General features: G+C 34.5%; 1 protein-coding gene across 3 annotated transcripts; it reads right to left on the bottom strand.

The window, feature by feature from the left end:
• Nucleotides 1-701: 701 nt before the first annotated feature.
• sv2ba (synaptic vesicle glycoprotein 2Ba) lies at nt 702-18,081 on the bottom strand. Of its 3 annotated transcripts, none has more exons than XM_046858157.1 (13): nt 17,924-18,081; nt 14,294-14,954; nt 10,187-10,367; nt 9,402-9,553; nt 8,147-8,280; nt 7,369-7,458; nt 6,685-6,798; nt 6,505-6,593; nt 6,216-6,380; nt 5,584-5,717; nt 5,279-5,482; nt 4,825-4,984; nt 702-2,987 (listed from the first exon to the last, which is right to left on the bottom strand). In XM_046858157.1, the coding sequence occupies exons 2-13, from the start codon at nt 14,754-14,756 to the stop codon at nt 2,804-2,806; spliced, it is 2,070 nt and encodes a 689-aa protein (XP_046714113.1). In that variant the 5' UTR covers nt 14,757-14,954; nt 17,924-18,081; the 3' UTR covers nt 702-2,803. The 3 variants fall into 3 exon arrangements, with proteins under 3 accessions (XP_046714113.1, XP_046714116.1, XP_046714114.1); XM_046858160.1 differs by having other exon boundaries at nt 14,294-14,910; nt 17,924-18,080; XM_046858158.1 differs by having other exon boundaries at nt 14,294-14,949; nt 17,924-18,078.
• Nucleotides 18,082-20,368: the final 2,287 nt, after the last annotated feature.

Genomic DNA, 20,368 nt, shown 5'->3' with positions numbered 1-20,368 from the left:
TTGATTCAGAAAAATGAAATAGACTAGATGTTTTAACTATACTAAACACCTAAATCACTGTTACTAGGATTTATTAGAGTAAAGACAGGAGATGCAGCCAGAATTTATCCTTTGTTCTTTTAATTCTAAGTTAGAAGACATATAATAAGAAGTTAAATCTATTGGTCAATAAGGGTTTAATCTATCTGTAGTTGAATATCTGTAACTATATGTGTGATGGTAAGACTGGATATCCAGATTTCATTTCACACCGTGGCTCAAATAAACAGCCACAGGCTGAAGTGTGATTTGTTCACGCGTATGTGCTGCTGTGTTTTTCCACCTGCCTCTTTTTCCTAGCTTTCTTAGTCTCAGTCTCTCTCTCTCTCTCTCTCTCTCTCTCTCTCTGTCTCTCTCTCTCTCTCACACACACACACACACACACACACACACACACACACACACACACACACACACACCATAAAACATTAAAACATTAATAAATTAACGCAGGAAAATGGAGTAGATCACCAGGCTTAAGCAAACATCTGGCTGTGAATTGGACTCTATATCACAATAAATTAAATAATTTGTGTAAATTATATTCCTACAGGAAAATGAGCTGAAAATCCTGAAGGAAACCTGCATAATTTTGATGTAGAATTCCAGCAGAAATTATTTTCTTTGTAAGGACACACACAAAGACAGACAAAATAAGAGAAAACTTTTATGCTGTTTTATTTTAGGTCTGAAAAATAATAGTACTCGTGTATTTCGATATATTTTTTAAACATGTAAAATTACAGTTCAGCATTTCACTCCACTCACACCACACAAACCATAGTATCTGCGCATGGAGTATAATGCATTAACATGTTTCTGTATTACAGTCAATTCTTAATGGCTTTTCCATGACAAATCATTTGTGAAATCCTGGTGTAATACGTCTTTAATATCCATTACATATTTATTATAAACCATTAAAGTCAGGAATATGAACAAGTTAGTGTAAATAAAAAATGTTTATGGATATTGTACAGGAACTGTAGTATATTGGTGTTAGATATTAGGAGATATTCATTGGTTATAAAATGGTTGTACTGTAATGTACATGTAAAATGCATGAATTATAAAGGCATAAAAAACAAGGTATACTATGTATTGTGTAGTACTGTCTAAAATATTAGTATACTATAAAATAAACTATATGCCATACTATTTTTTCTTTAAAATTCTATAGAAATGATGTTATAGTTGAATGAAGAAAGCATTATTGTAGGATTATCATGTGCATTTGTATCAACTGTTATGTGTGTGTTGTATACTAAAGCTATGATGTGTTCACTTTTTTACTCCATCTCTTGGCACAGCGAACAGTCCAGTCATTCACACTGGATGAAAATATTGATGCTGTTTTTGTTTTAAATGTGCAGTGGAAACCAAGCTTTGTGTATTCCTCATTCCTACAGAGAAATTGCTGCTTTTATAACCTGACATTTCTAAAAAATCCTAATTCTAAAATATCCAAATAGAAGAAACACAATAATGATACACAATAAAATAGATATCTAGTTGTTCACAACAGATACTCGAAATATAAACTACAGCAACAATACAGGTACTTTAATAAACAGGTTTGAAACACACCCACAGAACAGAAAAAAAACATTACTGGATTGTAATATTGTAATCTGGGGGAAAGAACGAAATAAAAGAAATGAAGCTAAAAAAAAAAGAATACAGAAAAAGTAAATGATTCATGTTTTCTATAAAAAATAAGTTGTCTATGAATATTTAAACCTCAACACACTGCTCAGTCTTTAGTAAAAAAGGACGGAATAAACAGAAAATGAGTGTCAAAGGGGTGGATACATTTCCAGAAAAATTGGTAAAGCTAAGCTATTTTTTTTTTTTTTTTTTTTTTTTACAAACTTATTATAATAAACAGAAAAGCCTTGTTATTCATAGCTTTCATGCAAGTTGTTAGTTTGTGCAGAAAAAAAAAATCCAAATTGATGAATCAGTATTATAATTATTATGATTATTATGATTATAATGATTATTTATTTATTTATTTTAATTGTTGTAGTGTTACTACTAGTAATAGTAGATGATGTAAAGTCACATCATTATATTGTACATTATTTAAGTTTTTTTATTCAATCATCACCTTAATGTAAATTATGTTCTGATCAGTTGCCAAAAACAAGTCTGCTACTGTGCATAGACATATGTCTTTTGTTAAGTTGTTTGTTTCTCAAAACTAATAATCCATTGCAATGGTAGCTGAAATATAATGATTCCGTTCTACTCAGCTCTGCACTTTGGCTGGATTCTTAAAAATCTATGTAGATAAACTGTCTGTCAAAATATATTTTTAAAAAAGCGTCCAGTTCAACCCAAAAGTGTTTAAAAGGGTTGGTTTTAGGGCTCGGTGCAAGACCGTCATGTTCTTTCACTTTAAACTTGACAAACCATGTCTTCACTGAGCCGACTTCATGGACAGGGGAATCGTCATGCTGAATCAGATTTGGGGAACCGAATTCCAGTTAAGGGAAAAATGTAGTGCTACAGTATACACAAGACATTCTATATCACATGTTTCCAAACTGTGACAACAGTCTGAGGAAAAGCTACATAACCTTTGGCCATATAGTGTAATGTAAGCTAGGGTAAACATAATTATTAATACATACACAATCATGTCACTTTTACACCAATCTAACTGTAAGAAAGTCCAGATTCCAGGTGGACCAGAGCACTCCTATGAGGCCTTCTAAAGTTTGGCTTTTTATACAAACTTTATAATAGCTGTTTTTGTTGCTTATTGCAGAATGACTTCACGTGTCTCAGGAAGCTTGAACGTGAGGAGGCCTCCACACGCCAGGGCTGAGAAGGACAGTAAGATGGGGACAATCTTAGTAATTCCAACAAACTTGGAGAAGATGAAGGTGCTAATGATAGCCGCGAACTTGCACAGGCCATTTAGTACACCAAAGGCAGTCGCTCTGCAGAGATAAAATTGTAAAGGAAACACACATAAAAAAAAAAAAAGAGAGATTTATATGAAATGATCTTTGTAGTAACTATACTGTACATAGAAACTGTTCGCTTTCAAGCTCAAGTTTATTTTATAGTGTTTTTCACAATGGATATTGTATTAAAGCAGGTTTACAGAATGTAATAATTCTAGAAAAAAAAAGTATTCAAGGGAAATATGTGTGTTTATCCCTGATGAGCAGCCTGGGGTGTCTGTAGCAAGGAAAAACCTAGACAGTATGAGAAAGAAACCCTGAGAGGAACCAGACTCAAAAGGGGAACCCATCCTCATTTGGGTGACATCAAGAGTGTGATTGTAATTCTTAAAAACAATACAAAAAAACAGAGAGACAAAAACTACCATGAGAACCAGAATGTGAGATTATGAGTAATGTCCTTTCACAGTCAGTTGACGTTGTGGAACCAGGAGCTACTGAGCAACTCATAAAATAGCTCAACATCTGAGATTCATAGAACATCATAGATCTAACACCAACTCCCCCATGCCAAATCCTTTAAATGTTCAAAGAAGTCCAATGTCAAAACTCTTCATAGTTTTATTATGCTTTATGAAATATTGTTAAATGGAAGAAATGTAATATAAAATTTATTGATGATTGTATATTGCAGAGATGCCCAAACTTGTGGGAAAAAGTTGGCCTGTGGAGACCTTTGATTTGTTTCACCATGTGGTATAAAAAAGAAACTAGAGTTAGTGCAGTGTCATTGTGGCTTTTGTATTTTGTGCATGCATGAAAATGCTAAAGATTCCATAGCATTAGCTTCAAGAATTTCTCTTAAAAATAGAAAATCCTGACAATCTGTATTACCCAAATGCGGTCTAACAATTGTAAACTTTCTAATAAATTTTGTCCATTTATTTAATTTGATTTAATCAATTCAATTTGTGCCAATATAATTTAATTTAATCAATATAATAAAAAGTGTGTTGCATTAATTTGATTTATTCTATTTAATTTTTTATAACATTGTACATAAACTTTCTTTCGGTTTCTCTCATTAGGGGTCGTTACACAGGACCATCCGCATGTTTGATTTGGCACATGTTTTTACGCTGGATGCTCTTGCTAACGCAACCTTCCCCATTTATCTGGGCTTGGGACCGGCACTAAGGCTTGTGCAACCCTAATGGCTGGGGCTGGTTCCCTGACCGGGGATCAAACCCGGCCGCAGTGGCGAGAGCACCGCATCCTAACCACTAGACCACCAGGGAACCTTTTGTAACATTGTATATATTATTATAGATTTAATTTAACCAAGCATGTATTTTATTTTAAATTCTTTAAAAAAGTAAACTATTCAAATGTTGATCACAAATGTTAATAATAATAATAATAATAAACTCTGTTTATAAAAAACAAGTAACCTTATGTTTTGCGTTTCTGCCCCCCAACTGAAATTGTACAGAATCGTGACTTAAAAACCGATGTATGTACCTAACCGTGACTTTTGTGTACCATTATACCCCTACTGTATTGTAGTGTGTGATTGTATCATTTACATACAGTTCATTGCACTGACAATAAATGCTAAAGATTCTCCAAAAGGAGGTGCCTTACTGAACCAGCAGCACCTGACAAGCTCTATCTGCTTGCACTCCAACACCATGTGCATATGACTGTATATGATTTTAACTTAATTTAATTAAAACACACCCAACAATACAAACAGAAGCCAACAGTAATCAGACAGGATCTACAGACTAACACCAGAGTGTGGAGAAATATGATCAAGTTGACAATGTGTATTTATGCTTCATAAAATAGTGTGTGTAATCAGCTCTACCTTTTAGAGGATGGATAAAGCTCAACTGTTATAACTTCAATCCCATTCCAGGCAGCTGCAGATGCTGCGAAGAACAGACACTGGATGCTGATAACAGCACCGGCATTGAAACAGAGGTAGAGGAAAAAAGTACAGCCAGAGGACACCAGCATGGAGCTACCTGTGACCACACACACACACACACACACACACACACACACACACACACACACACACACACACACACACAATATATTATGCTAAATGGTGGTGTTCTTTTTTCAACAAATTTGGTCATTTTTATGTTTATATTTTTTTACTAAAGTTAAACGTTATAAATAACAGAAAACAATAATAAATAAATGGATACAATATATAATAAAAAATAAATAGAAATTCCAACATTTTGATAATTGCTAATATTATTTATATTTAGTTACAACACAATAAAAAAGATGACAGTGAGTATATTCACCTATTATTTTAATTCGTCCTATTTTATCCATCAGGAGGCCTGCAATGATGTTGCCTGGTAGCACAGACAAGCTGCCCAAAAAGCTGACTAAATAAATCAGGATGTCGTTTTCCTCCTGAAAGTTAAGATGGCAGCCGCCTTTGGGATGAAAAAATGTGACATTGATGAAGTTGCAGTCGACAAACTTGGAATCAGGCCATAAATCTGTGAAAAACACAGCAATAAAACTGATATAATTAGCAAGCAACTGTAATAAATTTGGCTGGTGCAATTAGAAATGATTTTCCTGCTTTGAGCTGAAATACCCGTGTTGTAGAAAACAGTGTTTACGATGGTGCAGTTCTCAAACAAAGTGTCTGTTGACTTGATGTCCTCAAAGTAACAGTCTTCAAAAAGGGCATGTTTAAACCTCACATTTGTCATCTCTATGCCAATAAACCTGTCCAGCACACAGAAACAAATAATCAGGGAATGATCATTAAAAATAATATGCTTAGTCAACTTAACAAACTGTTAAGTTAATTTACAGCTAAACTCAAATAATAAATAAATGTAAAGATGCGTATAAATGTGTTTAATTTACAAAAAAAAGTCTGAGAATTTCTGTAAAGGGTTTATTTATTAATTTACTGGAAGGAGTCTCCAGTGTCAGAACTTAGTCATACATATTTATCCTCACAGAGATTTTGACTAGGGTTAGGTTTCAAATCTTCAGGACACAGTTTCTAAGCTGTGTTTTTTAGCCATATTAATTCCTAGTTAATTCTAATTACTTATTAGTTTCTAAATTATTATTTATTATTATAATTTATTATTATTATAATTATAAGCTTTATATTAATATTATTAATTTTATATGGTTGTCTGTTCTCTGTGTAGCTTGTTCTATGGAAAAATCGATAAAAAGAAATAATAATAATAATAAAAAGAAATGTACCAGTCACTGACATAATGGCCCTCATTGTGAATTTGGTTCTTCAAAGAAAAATTGAAGTGAAAGTGTTCAATCTTATCATTGGAAAACATCTGGACCTTTGGCTTGTACTCTTCATACTGCATGTGTTTTATCTGGTCAGGAAACCACACTGAAAGGCCGTAATAGCTACAGTGCAAATGGAAATACAAAAACACAAAGAGAAGTCATTAGATTTGTATAATCCTGCAATGACTTGTAGAACAGTGATGCATTATGTCCTTGCTATGTAGTGCAGGTGAAAAACTTTTACCCAAACCCCATCGTAAACCAGACAATGGCTATGAACAGTCCGTGGAGTCTCAGTTTAGGGGTGGCAAGTGACATTAAGTTCTTCATCACCTTTAAAAAGAAATAAAGTAACAAATCACTTTAGCGGTTGTATAGTCAGGATGTATGTGAAGTCCTGATTTAAGCTTGATTCACATGATACCTGCTTGACCAGGGTCATTTGTCTGACCATGAATCTTTGGAAGGCCGTGCCAGTCTCGCTCTGAATCTCAATGAAATCGTCCTCCTGAGTTTGTGGACTCTTGAACTGGGAAACCTGACAAACAGAGAAACCAAGTTATCATTTTTATTTGAATACAATCAACATGATGAAGTGCTGATTGTTAGCAAACCTGATATTCGACTGGGAAAATAAATGCAGATATACACTGATCTATATGAGTTTGTGTGTGGGTAGTTTCACATTGAGTTGTCTGCCTCTAAAACTGAAAGTTTTATAGTTTTGGATTTCTAGTCCAACATATTGAAATCAATTTGAGCTTTAGATATTATTAATCTCAGATTTAGCCTATGTGTCACGTATTGCAAGAAACAGATGCAATCATAGACCTTTATTTATAGTGCAAGTGAAAAACACAAAAAAATCTCTAAATAACATGACAAGAAACTGAGGATCATAGCCTGAAACATGGAATTTCGAATGACAGCAACAACTAGAAACTCCAACCATGAAAAGGCAAACATGAGACGAAATGTGGTGAGTGACACTAAAGTGAGACTAATTAACCATAAATGTGGAACAGGTGCAAATAGTCATGTGAGATAAAACAAGGAGGTGCATTGTTCTGTGATATAAACCTGACGTTATGTTGTGGTCCACACACACCTGAAACACTCTCTCTGGTTCACCTTTTGCCCTCCAGTTGGTGTCATGGACACGGCGCAGAATCATCCAGGCCTCGTCATGCCTTGAATTCTGAAAACATGTGCGTGTACAGTTTACACAGAAGGTTCAGGGCATTCACTCAGTGGTGTTGCAGATATTTACATGGCTATAAAGGAAGGAATGAAGGATAGAAATTAAAGTCATTTATGATTAGATTTTTATTTATATATATATATATATATATATATATATATATATATATATATATATATATAAATATACAATATACAAGGCTTATACAAATATACAAAGCTTGGCTTCATTAAGTCTTATGTGTATGTGTATAAAAACAAAAGTGCTCAAATTTGTTCTCCAAGGCTATAAAAGAAGGTCAGCAGTGTTGGATCAATAAAAGCATTTTTTCCCCTAATATCCAACCTAATGAACAATTGGGCAGCCTGGTGGCCCAGTGAGATTGATGCATATCATCTAAATCCTAAAATTGGTTTACCTGGGAATACTGGTACACAACAAAATCCTTAGAGTAGAATGAACTCTCTACATTGTTTACATATTTCTCCAATTAGACATAAATAAATGTGTTAAATCAGCACTCCGGGTGTGAAATCATCACTGTGGGAAGTAAAAAAATGACTAATGTAATGAGAAGATAATCCACACCATGTTTGTTTTGGGGTTTGCACAACAATGTATGGCAAAGATTCACTACCAATCTGAATTATTTTCTACTCTGCAAATAGAACCTGATTAGAATTACCTCCAGGAGGTAACGTGGGCTCTCAGGCATAAACACGAGTCCTGCAAGAGCAGCCACTGTGGGCAAAAAACACACCAACACAAACACTCTCCAGCTGTGGAACTGGAACTCTGTGCCCATACTGAAACCCCAACCTGCAACACACACACGGAAATCTCGTGTCAGGTCCATAATAACATCTAATATGTTAGGTCTGGATACAGTATCATATTGCCCTAAAGGTGCCGTTATATTATTCCTGCTATTCAAGCAAGAACACCAAGAGAATGAAGGTATAATGAGTTTGTTTGTATGATGTAAAACTATTAAAACTTGATTTAAAATTAAACTAAAATGACAAAGACTTCAGTAGTATTAGTTTCAATATATGTTTAATACCAAGCTAACAGCGAACAATTAGGTTTAGTCAGTCCAAAGAAATTTGGGGACTAAGGCTGAATATTTATACTAGAATAAAAGAACCTGGGTTTACAAATGGACAATAAATAAATAAGGAGTTTTATAAGATTACAACATTATGGGAAATGTCATTGTAGGAAAGTAATAAATAACATAGTGGTGTGATGGAGTTCCTGTTACTAACCCAGCGTGATTATCTTCCACTAAAAAATTTCCTTTATTTCTTTTTACCAAACCAAATTTGACCAAAATTTCATTATTTATTAAAATAATTGGGGACATCATTGTTTTTCTTATCCATTTATAGTTACATTTAATTTTATTGAACATGGACAAAACACATTTTTGCAATCACTACATGTTTTCAAACCATCATTCCATTATCAGCCTCTTTTCCTCTCCATCTTGAGGTTACTAATAACATTGAGACGTTCAACTACCTATCTTCAGTAAAAGCCTCACCATATTGATGATTATACATGGTTTTAATCTCTTTAAATGCAGCATCCTCCATAAGAGTACCTGTGTATGTGATTTGTATAGAAACAATATTGTGTGATGAAGAATTGCTTTAATATATTATGATGTACTTTTGAAAGCTAATCAACTCATTCTAACAGATTGAACAAACCACATTATTGTGGTATAAAATAAGAAGTGTGTAAAGCATCCATTTCAGTACTCTAATATAATCAGGGATTATATCGCTATTCACATTCTCATATTCATATTTACATCCCCTCCACCTAAACGGGTGCTTCCAGCCTTGCCCTCTGATTTTCAAAATGATAATTATGGTCTTTATCATCGTGGTGTTGATTAGCATAAAGATGCTAAAGGTTAATACTGTTATTACCATAATGAGGGATGATTCCCCAGGCGCTGAAGGAAGCGTACAAGCCTCCAAGCATCCAGAACAGACACAGCCAGCTCAGGTGCTCGCCTCGTTTATCCATCTGCAGGAACTCAGCAAAGTATGTGTACACAATGGGGATGGAGCCACCTATTCTGTAGTGAAAATGAGCAAGTATTTTGAATAAGCATAATATAAATGATAATCCAGTTGATCCCATAGTTTGGTAGGAAATCTGGTAGGAAATCTGTTGAACACTGAATGTGCAGACATTTTGAGTTTTTGTGATATATTAAAGTAACAGCCAGACCCTACAAGCCAACACCCTACAAGTCGAAACAAAAACTTTCGTCCTGTCAATTTTTTTCAGATCAATATGTCTTATTTTAAACTGTATAATTATCAAATTATCATATATCATCATATTAATACAAACAATTATTTTGTTATTAAACAGAAAGTGTTCATTTTAATGTTTTTGTACAGCCCTTTCCACTGCACACCTAAACTTATCTACTTTATATGATCATTATGCCACATTATACTGTATATCACTGACATGCTTGTTTACCCATATTTAATTGGAAGAAGCTCTGTGAATAAATGCTGTTAGGAAAAATATGTGAAGAATCCACTGACAACTGATTGTGATATTTATTGTTTTTAAGATAAAAAGATAAATGTCTCTTCATTTGTACTTTCACTGCCTAATGTTGCACACCAGTGTATATGTCTCGTATTATATGATTATTAAAATCTCTGCAAATTTTAAGAAAAGCTTGCTTTACCCAATTCCTGAGCAGAGTCTGCAGAAGAGGAAGAATCCGTAGCCCTGGGAGAACGAGGAGAGGAAAGAGAAGATGCAGTTGATAGCCAGAGCTTTGATAAGACAATGACGACGTCCCAGTTTATCAGCCAGACCACCCCAGACTACAGCTCCCAGCATCATCCCCACATACACGATCAGACCTGCATACACCACACATATATCCACACACAAAGTACATTTGCAGCACATAATTTAAAGTGACTTTTATGGTCTTCATAAAAAAAAAAAAAAAAAAAAAAAAAAATACTCAAATTCATAAGGATTGAAGGATGAACCATATATGTAATTTACTTAAATATAAATAAAACCCTGAAAGAAATAGCATTTAAAAGTGCAGGATAGAAACCTATTCAGATGAATATAGTCAATTAGCCGAAATACATTTTCTGTCCAATCTTTGCTTCTTGCAAAATACAACGTCTTATTCTTATTTTTATAATGAATTGATTTTAATACAAATCAAATTGTTCTAAGTTTAACGTTCACCACACAGCTATGATGTTACAGTGATACAGCTCCAACATGAAGGTGAAATAGGTTTATAGGCTGAGAATTTGCTCTCTCACATGCATGGTAAGATTACTGAGCATTTCTGCATTCATTGGAATAATCTGGTGCAGAATATATCCATTTCTAGAGCACACTGCTTCTATTATCTGCCGCTGAGGATAAATAAAAAAAACACTATCCTATTTCTCTCTGAATTCTCCTTCACTGTGGTGAGAGATTCTCAGGGGACAGCCCAGTTTTGAAATATAAATCTTTATGAATTGATAAAGGAAAAAGGTACTTTTTAACCACTAGAGGTCTCACTACTTCCACATATTTTTCTCGCTGTTCGTGGAAATTTGGAGGCCTTGATTGTGCACTATAATTTTCTAAACTACACAGCAATTATAAATGTCCAAATAGAAAATATACTGAGATTCCTAATGTAGTCAATCAATCAGAGTCGGTCTGTGTCTAATTTATGTTTGTTAGAACTACAAGGCTAATATTAGTATTAGTAATAATAAATGCAAAAAGTCTCTAATTTAGCATCACCAAAATAAATGCTTAAATAAACTGATTGCTCATAAATACTGTATCTTATTTCCCAGATCAACATTGTACACTTTGTGTGGAATGACACCAGAATTGATCCAGAATATGGTTGCTATAATATATAGATAGCATTTTGACACACAAGTCAGTTTGAGATGCTGAGACACATTTTGGAGAAAGTGTGTGATTATGTGCACATGAAATAATTTTCTTTGTCCTTTGCCCTAATGTTTGAGCCAAGCACTGTGAGCGAAAGAAGGGTTACTAATGCAGTTCTGCTCCATTTCTACTTCTCCTCACCTCTCTACCTCTTCTTCTCCCTCTCTCCCTTCATCTGGCCTCTGCACTCGTCATTACTCTGCTTTCACTGCAGTTGTGACACACCCATTAACTTTCACCCCTAAGAGCCCAGACAAAAAAAAAACTTGATTCTTTACTCTTGAACTGTACCATCTGTCCATCGTTGTAGCATTAGAGCACTCAGAAGTTCACAGTGATGGTTTTTAGGGTGCTTTTATCTACGCTGTGTTATTAGGTCAGTTTGTAAGATAGTGCTCTCAACATAGTGCTCCAGAGATATTCTGCTGTGATGTGTACAGTAAATACTGCACGGTAGCACGCACACACATACTGTATATAGATATAGATAGATAGATAGATAGATAGATAGATAGATAGATAGATAGATAGATAGATAGATAGATAGATAGATAGATAGATAGATAGATAGATAGATTTTTTTGTCCAATCAGATTTCAGCCTCTATGTGCTGCCATGTCAATCTAATCTGCCCAGGACCTTCAAAGTCTGTACTGTTGGCCTTTTTACCTAAGTCTCTATCTCTGGTGAGTAGGTTGTATTTTATTTACATTTTTATGTCTTTGTCATGTTATTAGACAAATATTGATCCTTAACTGCTCCAGATGATGTAGGTGCACAGTTGTGGTTGTAGTGTAGAGGTTTGGAGTCTTAACTGGGTTTCTTGCTTTAGTAAAATGGTATTCACCCTTTATATGGGAAATGACTCTCTCTCTGTTATGCCATGCGTTGTTACATTGCGTTATTGTATTGTATTGATGGTTTCTATAACTGCGACGTGATAGTGGTGGTGTTAAGAGGTGGATTAAGTCGGGTAAGTCGTCACTGAAGGCCCAGGTACCAAATGCACGGGCCGCCACTAATATATATATATATATCAATATATATCAATTGGCAATTGGCAGCTGTATGTGTTTAGTCTTTAACTATAGTCAGATTGAAATATGAGGTGGGAGTGCCTTAAACCATAACACTTTTAGCTGAAAGGAGAGTTATCTGGCTGCACTGGGTGTTTATCCTTAGTAACCTTTCGGTCATTGTTGGTTTTAATTAGACTGCATGTACTACATATTTTTAAACATAGAACTAGCTAAATTTGTTGTAAAAAATCACAGACAGGGCATCTCTATTTAAGATAAATTCAATCAAAGCATTCTGACACTGCTAAAAAAAGTGTAATGGTTTAAGGCACTCCCACCTCATATTTCAATCTGACTATAGTTAAAGACTAAACACATACAGCTGCCATTTGCCTTTTCCATTACACCTCTAAATATAATCACAAATATGTATATACTGTATGCATCTAAATCAAACAGGGTCTTATTATTGCACTCTGACTTCTACACCTGCCTCCTTCTGTTTTACCACACACAGAGTGCTAATGATTTAATGAGGTTCACTATTAGATGAGGCATATGTCCAGAATGTAAACTCCTTGCTGGATTAAACTCTCCCTGGAATGATGTGACCTTGCAGTTTGATAGACCTTTAAATCTGTAAACTTCCTTTGCTTTTCATTGCAGTTCCGTTTCAGATCTTATTCTCGCTGTGATATGTCAATGTTATCATATTATGTTCCACAACTTCGAGCAAACTAGATTCCACAAACTGCATTGAGCAATAGAGTAGCAAAGAGCATGTGTCACCAAGCTTCATTCAAACAACCCCTGCAACAATATGGTGCTGTAAACAATTCAGTTATAAACTGGAAATTATGGGGTTGTTCACATTTTATAGTTTAAAGGTGCAATAGTTGATTTTTTTCTGTACATTGGATGGCTGCTTCTCAGCCGTTTTTTAGAAAATGTTTTCACGTCACCTTTATCTCAGCCTGAAATTGTCAAACACCCAGTGCAGCCAGATACTCTCCTTTCAGCTAAATGTCATTTTTCTTATAGTGGTTTAGGTTGGGTTGAAACAAACATACAAAAACACACTGCAAATGCACTCACATAAATCAGAATATTTGACATGTTTATAGTCAGTAAAATGATTTAATGATGTGATGACACTGAGTGCTGATACTAAAGCTAGTAAACATGCTAACTCTGGTTGAATACCTCGATGTTTAAAAACAACTTTGATGTTGTTTCCTTCACAGAATGCAATTTGATTATTGCAAATTATTGCAAAATGTATTTAAGGTTTTGAAAGATTTAAAAACCCTTGGAAATGCATCGTTTACTGTCTAACTTTCCCCGCTTTAACGCGGTTCGAATCTGGCGCCCCGGTTTATCGCGTAATTGCATTCGCCACATAACAAATTTGTTTCTCTGATTTTCCTGGTCTCTCGCGGATTGCACGATAGACCAAAAAAACATATAGGGAATTGTTTTATGGAGTTTTATGTTAAAATAATTTCTAAATGTATCAATAAAGAATTTTAAGTAAAATGTAAATACAGTACAGAACTGTATACATAAATCAGCATTTTGGGGGTGGCGTCCATTTATTGTTTATTGCTGGCTGTTTTGTAACCACTGTGATAAACGGGGGATACTGTATTAATATTATGATAGAATAGAGGGGTTTTAATAGTCTCAAATTGTTCTTATAGTTCACGATCACATATAATCACCTACCTGGTGATATTTTGGATATTAACTAGTCATTGGACATTGGTGTGTGTCTGTTTCAGTGTATGTACGTAAAAATATTTTAGAAAAGTCCTGGAAACTGAAAATTCAGATTTTTCACTTACCCAGCATTCCCTTGCTGGCATTGGAGAGGCACATGTCCTTCTCTGCACTCGGCAAAGCAAAGGCCACTACAAAACACTCCACACCATCAGCCATGAGTGCCAGGCCAAGCACGATGAAAAGGGTCCATTGAAAGCGCCCATGGCCACAGTCCTCCATAATATTCTCGTACTGCTCAGCCAGTGTTTCCTCATTCTGCAAGGTGGCCAACTTTGCCTTCAACCTGGCCTCCCGACGGGCAGCTCGCCGCGCCTCCTTGATTTCGTCTGGGTGAGGAATGCCTTGATATTCCCCTTCATACATCTGATCGTCCTCATCCTGTCCTTCAGTGGCATCACTGGCCGCATCTTCCTCTTGGGCAGGATAGTCAGAATGGTAGGGGTAACCATCCTCACCTTCCTCTTCATAGGTGTGCTGTCTTTCTCTTTCATGGTCTTGCATTTTGTTTTGGTAATGGCTGTCCATTTTACCCACACTTTTAGAATTGCCTTAGTATTCTCCAAATCACAGCTGGCTATAGTAGCATAATCCTCAGAAGGCACTTTGTTTGAATTCTGAATCACTGTTCCAGATGCCAGTTGTGATGACAGTATCCTATTTATGGATTTCCTGCTGGGATCTGCGGTTCCACAATATAGTCAATTGTGACAGTTAACTACTTCTCTTTGAAAGTTATTCAAAAAAGAGAGAGAGTATTAGTAAGTACAATAAGAAATCAAATATGGAAGTACAATTGAAAAATAATCTATTTCATTTGGTAATGTGGTGCCACTTTAGAGCATCATCTTACTGCTCAGGAGCATGTTCAAATATTATACTACACACAGAAATGGTTCAAACATTTTGTTATATACTGTATATATTAAACACTTACATGGAACAGAGAGCGTTTGGATTTGCACAGAATACAGATCCAGTTTAAACTCTATGCTTTATTGATAATATTTATCATAGCCTCATTATGTAAAGACTAAAACATGACAGGAAGTAGCAGGAAAATGATCCATAATTGGGTGGTGCAATGTGGTCCATTAAGTGTTTTATGTCAGAAACCAAAAGAGCAGCTTTACCTTTAACGATGACAAAACACTGTCACTGAAGACTTCTTCTAAAAAGTTACATTAAAATCCTCTCACAGCAAATATCACTATATCAACTACTATGCACCTTTTAATGTGTTTATGTGGCGTGTCTGCCATGCAAGTCTCTCTGTGAAATTTTAGTATAGAAATTATGAGATAGAAATGTTGAAGGAATGCATTAAAAAACCCAAAAGCATACTCACTGCTGGCTATGACTATTACTACTATGACTACTGCAGCTATTACAGAAATTTCAGACCAATCAGAATCAGCAATTCAACAGCACTGTTTAGAGCCAAGTTTATATGGGAATAGGAATTGGTTTTTAAATGTGTCAATGAATTGGTTATTTGTATATATAAATGAGTATAATCTTCAACTTTATAAAAACCTGGACATAATTGAACAGTAAAAATTTTACAAGCGTTTGGATATAAACATACAAAGATACATTACAGGGGATTGTGGGCAAAATATCTGCATTGTTTTCATGATGAAACACAAATAATGCCTTGTTACGTTCTGTCCAAAAATACAATGACATTTTAGTCTGTGTGCAGAAATACAAAAAATAAAATAATAATTAAAAAAAACCCACTATATATATATATATATATATATATATATATATATATATATATATATATATATATATATATATACTTTTTTATCCAAAATGAATGAACTACTAATAATAAAAAAGAAAAATCAAAGGAACTACTAATTAAAAAAAAAACAGCCTTTTTTTTTAAAAAAAAAAGGCTGTTTTGTAGACCCACTAATCTTATAAACAGGAACAAAAAAATAGCATTAATTCTGTCACCCAGAATTATTTTCATATTTATAAAAATGAAAATAATTAATTATTCTTTGCACAAAAATTACAATGTGATTAGTTTTGTTTTGATTTTATATATACAACAATACATCCTTTTGATTTCTGTGGAAAAAAGTGCAGCAAGATGGTCATGAAAGAAATGCAGTTCCTCAGTGGGAAATTAAAATGTTTTTAAAATTTGTTTAATGGTTAAGAATGGTGTCAGGAGCTGTGATCTGACCCATCTGCACTGTGGGGAATTTAATTTTGCTTGGTGATCCAGAGTACAAAATGGAATAGAGTACAGGAAATGGAAATAATGATGCTGATGATAGTCAATGATGAGGTAAAAGAAAATGCCTGAGAAATATACCAGTAGTAGTTTATAAATCTAATTCAGTTGTGACTTTGGAAAGTTGTGTCACATTTTATTGTAATTTACCAGAGTCACATATACCAGCAGGTCTGTCTAATGCCACACTACAGATGTGACAGATGAAAAGGGATTATGAACCAAAATCCCCTGCTTTCAGCATGTAGCTTGTGTGTCTCTGGTTTTGAATCTGTCATTGCAATTCCAGATGGTATTTCAGACTTACATTATTGCCCTGAATAACACTAGAGCCAGTATAGACATTTAAGTGTGTTATAATACATTTTATAATACGTTCTATGAAAATTTAATCTAACTGGTCAGAATGTGTTGATTAATTGTAACAGTAATTTATTACATTATTACAGGGTATAAACATTGCTGTAGTGAAGAATCCTGTAAGGAGCTATTTTATTATTAACATTTAGGAAAGGAGTCTCCAGTTCCAAAGCTTCTAGTCAGCTAAAGCTGCAGCTTTAGGTTTTCTGCCACAACAAATTATTTGTTTCTCTCTAACTGATGACTGTTGACAGTTGATTAAATGTTAGGTCTAATAGTATTGTGTTCTACAGCACAGTTCTCACACAGCATTAAATGCAACTCAAAACAGAAAACATGAAATATGTGAAATTCTTTAATGAAGAATAAAACGATTGTTGTGGCAGAAATAGAATACAAAGCACTTATACAAATAAAGTTTGCCATGGTACTAATAACTGAATCACATTGCTCTGTCAATAATTATTCTCCAACAACAGCATGAGCCATGTTTTAATCCTTACATACAAGTATACCACAAATAATGGCTTCTGACTGAAATTTGCTTGAGTAGGTTAAGCCTATTACAGGTCACTGCAAAGAGACTGCTCTTGTCTATGGACACCAATGAAATATATAACATGTCTGTCAATTTAGCAAAATGCTTCCACAACTTGGGAAGCACCAGTGTGATATAATTATATTTTAAATATTTTTTAAATATGCACTATTTATACCAGGCATAACCTCTATATGATTACATTCTGCATTTACTATACTATAAATACGGATTATTGTATTTGTCTGGCTTACATTATGTTTGATTGCGTACATTATTTCAAACATTGTTGATATTTAGATTTTTTTTTAAAGCCATAAAAAAAAAAATCAACAGTATTCGAAATCTACTAATACAACTCCACATTTTCATTTTCCACATTTACTATAGAGACATCACTAAACAAAAGTTCACACATATGTTTTGTGGAGCAGTATGACTTTGCATCGACCACAAGACACTTTTAATACTGAAATAAAAAAATGCAACAAATTGTTGTTTTCAGTCTTTAGTATCGAAGAACGAACAGATATTAAAACTTACCAGAATGAAAATTTTTTGGATACTAAACTATTTCTATAAAAAAAGGTAGAATAATTCCAGGATAAAGAATTTTTGAAGGCAATCCTTGTCAGTTTAGCACAAAATGATGGGACAGACCAGCGGATTACGATGCAATCTTACAACCACCCCATCCCCCCTCCACCCCTATCCCACCACAATCAGCTCAACTCTAGAGAATCTCTCTGTGCCTGGAGCTTGCAGGCTGAATAATACTCTCTGTTCTATGCAGAACACTGAACTTTACAACAGTACAGAAATAAAATAAGACTTCCATTGCTAGTGTGCTCAAGATGTTCTTGTCTTCTTCTGTGAGTGATTAATATGTACCAGTGGGTTACAATGTAGGGCTTTTAGAGGTTCTTGGTAATATCACAAACTGCAACATTTTTTACTTTTAACTTACAAGAGAGAACGATTTTTAGCTCTGATAAGTGCAAAACTGCTTGTTACTGTTATAACATATGATAACATAACACTAAATGGATAATAAGCATGTTACTACTGGCAAACTAGTGTTGTATAAAAGGAATAAACACTTTGGAACGGGCAATTATTGAAATATGGGTTGTGAATGAGTTGCATCACACCGATCAGTCACACATTTTTGTCCCCTTATACCATCTTTCCTTATATTTTATCTCTTCCTTGCCCTACATACATCTTTGTATTGTAACTCTATTGTGCTCCCGTGTCAAATGTTTCAAATTGATATACTTGAGCTTGAACATAGGCCTGATTTGAGCAAAGTTGACTGTTGCATACTTTAACTATTACAACCTACAGTATTTTTAGCCTACTATAGCAAATCATTAAGGCCACCCTCTTCCCCTTGTGCAAGGACTAGAGGATTTGACATTGATGAAATCATTTAGGCTTGGCTTGGATTTGTGAACTGCAAATTCAACTTGAAGGTAAATCTATTCACAGCAACACTGCTCAGCAGGAATGGAACAAAACGGGTGTATTTTATTTAGAACATGCTAGCATTACTTGCCACACACTGTTTGCTAGGTAATATAAATGCAATACTGTCTCAAATCTAGTTGGTTTAAAGTCATAATCATGGGTAGGTGATGCCCTGTACAGAGGTAAAGCTGTCTAATCCCACAGCCAGATAATTCTACCAAAGAGGATTAGCTCCACCCATTGGCTAAATTTAGATCACATATTTGCTCCACTCCTCTACTTTTTCATGCCGGTTTAGTTTATCCAATCACCATTCATTGATGTGTCCAGAGACTTAAACAGTCCAATTGTGTGATGTATAAGGATCGGTTGATAAGTGTAAAAATGTGGTTGTTGGTGGCAGATGGTTAGAAGCGGAAGTTTGTGGTATTCAAAGCATTCAGTACATTCATTTCAGTATCTCTCAGTATCTTTTTTGTCCATAGATTAAATTGGTGGTTTTCTTTACTGCTCAATCTGGTTTGGTTCAGTTTTATAAATCTCAGTTGAAGGCAGCAATTTGAGTGGTTCTAATCTGCTAGAAATTGTAGAATGGATGTGGAAATGATCTTGATGATTGTCAAACCGTCCTTCTATTCTGCTTGACATCTGTGTGAGGCATTCTAACCTGATGAGCAGTTCTACTCATTCTATACGAACATCTCGACCTGAAATTGGACATTCATTGAAGGTTAAAGGAGAAGTTTGTCATTTTTAGAGAACCGTCCACGAAAAAAAAAGGCTCAATCACCCTACTTTTACTTAAAATAACATTAATAGAAGACTGAAATACAGAAAATAAAAATAATTTCATAGAACCTTTGCAATGAACAATTGTAAGGAAACAAAAAATATATATTTAATATAAAAATATATATTTTATTACATGATTATATGTTTATAAAAAATCTTATCTTCAATCTATACCTTCTTGATGTCAGTTGCCAGATATATGAGGATTGCTTAGACCACAAAAAAATTTGTTTTAAGCTAACAATCTGTGAGGAAAAAAAGTGAAATATTATGTTAGTCTTGATGAACTGAACTGATTGTTACCTGAATTAAAAAAGAATGCGTTATCAGGAAGCACTGTAATTTGTGATATAAAAGTAATAAAAGGATTTGAGAAATGCTGTCCTAGAAAAAAATCAGTTTTGGGGTGTTGAAAGTAACAGTGTTATGTGAAGGTCATACCACACTTCAATATTATTGATTATCTTACTAAAACAGCAAATCCAACTATTAGGGTTGCACAAGTCAGTGCACTCTAAGTGCCGGTCCCAAGCCCGGATAAATGGGGAGGGTTGCGTTAAGAAGGTCATCCAGCATAAAACACATGCCAAATCAAATATGCGGATCACAAACTTAAATTTCATATCGGATCGGTTGAGCCCCGGGTTACCAACAACCTACCACAGGTAGTGTGGATAAACAGCATCAGATGGTGGTCTGTAGGATGGCGTTGAAGGTGATGAAGAT

Source organism: Silurus meridionalis, chromosome 9 (genome assembly GCF_014805685.1).
Source record: "Silurus meridionalis isolate SWU-2019-XX chromosome 9, ASM1480568v1, whole genome shotgun sequence".
Classification (NCBI taxonomy): domain Eukaryota; kingdom Metazoa; phylum Chordata; class Actinopteri; order Siluriformes; family Siluridae; genus Silurus; species Silurus meridionalis.
The sequence above is the reverse complement of the archived record's forward strand: the minus strand, read 5'-3'. Positions and strand labels throughout refer to the sequence as shown.

What these genes read in the sequence shown, in the direction of transcription:
- sv2ba (XM_046858157.1), bottom strand. Translation starts at nt 14,756, where the DNA reads ATGGACAGCCATTACCAAAACAAAATGCAAGACCATGAAAGAGAAAGA. An exon ending in TGCCAGCAAGGGAATGCTGG is followed by an intron (nt 10,368 to 14,293) that starts GTAAGTGAAAAA and finishes TGGTGTATGCAG; the next exon opens with GTCTGATCGTGTATGTGGGG. An exon ending in AAATGACCCTGGTCAAGCAG is followed by an intron (nt 6,594 to 6,684) that starts GTATCATGTGAA and finishes TTCTTTTTAAAG; the next exon opens with GTGATGAAGAACTTAATGTC.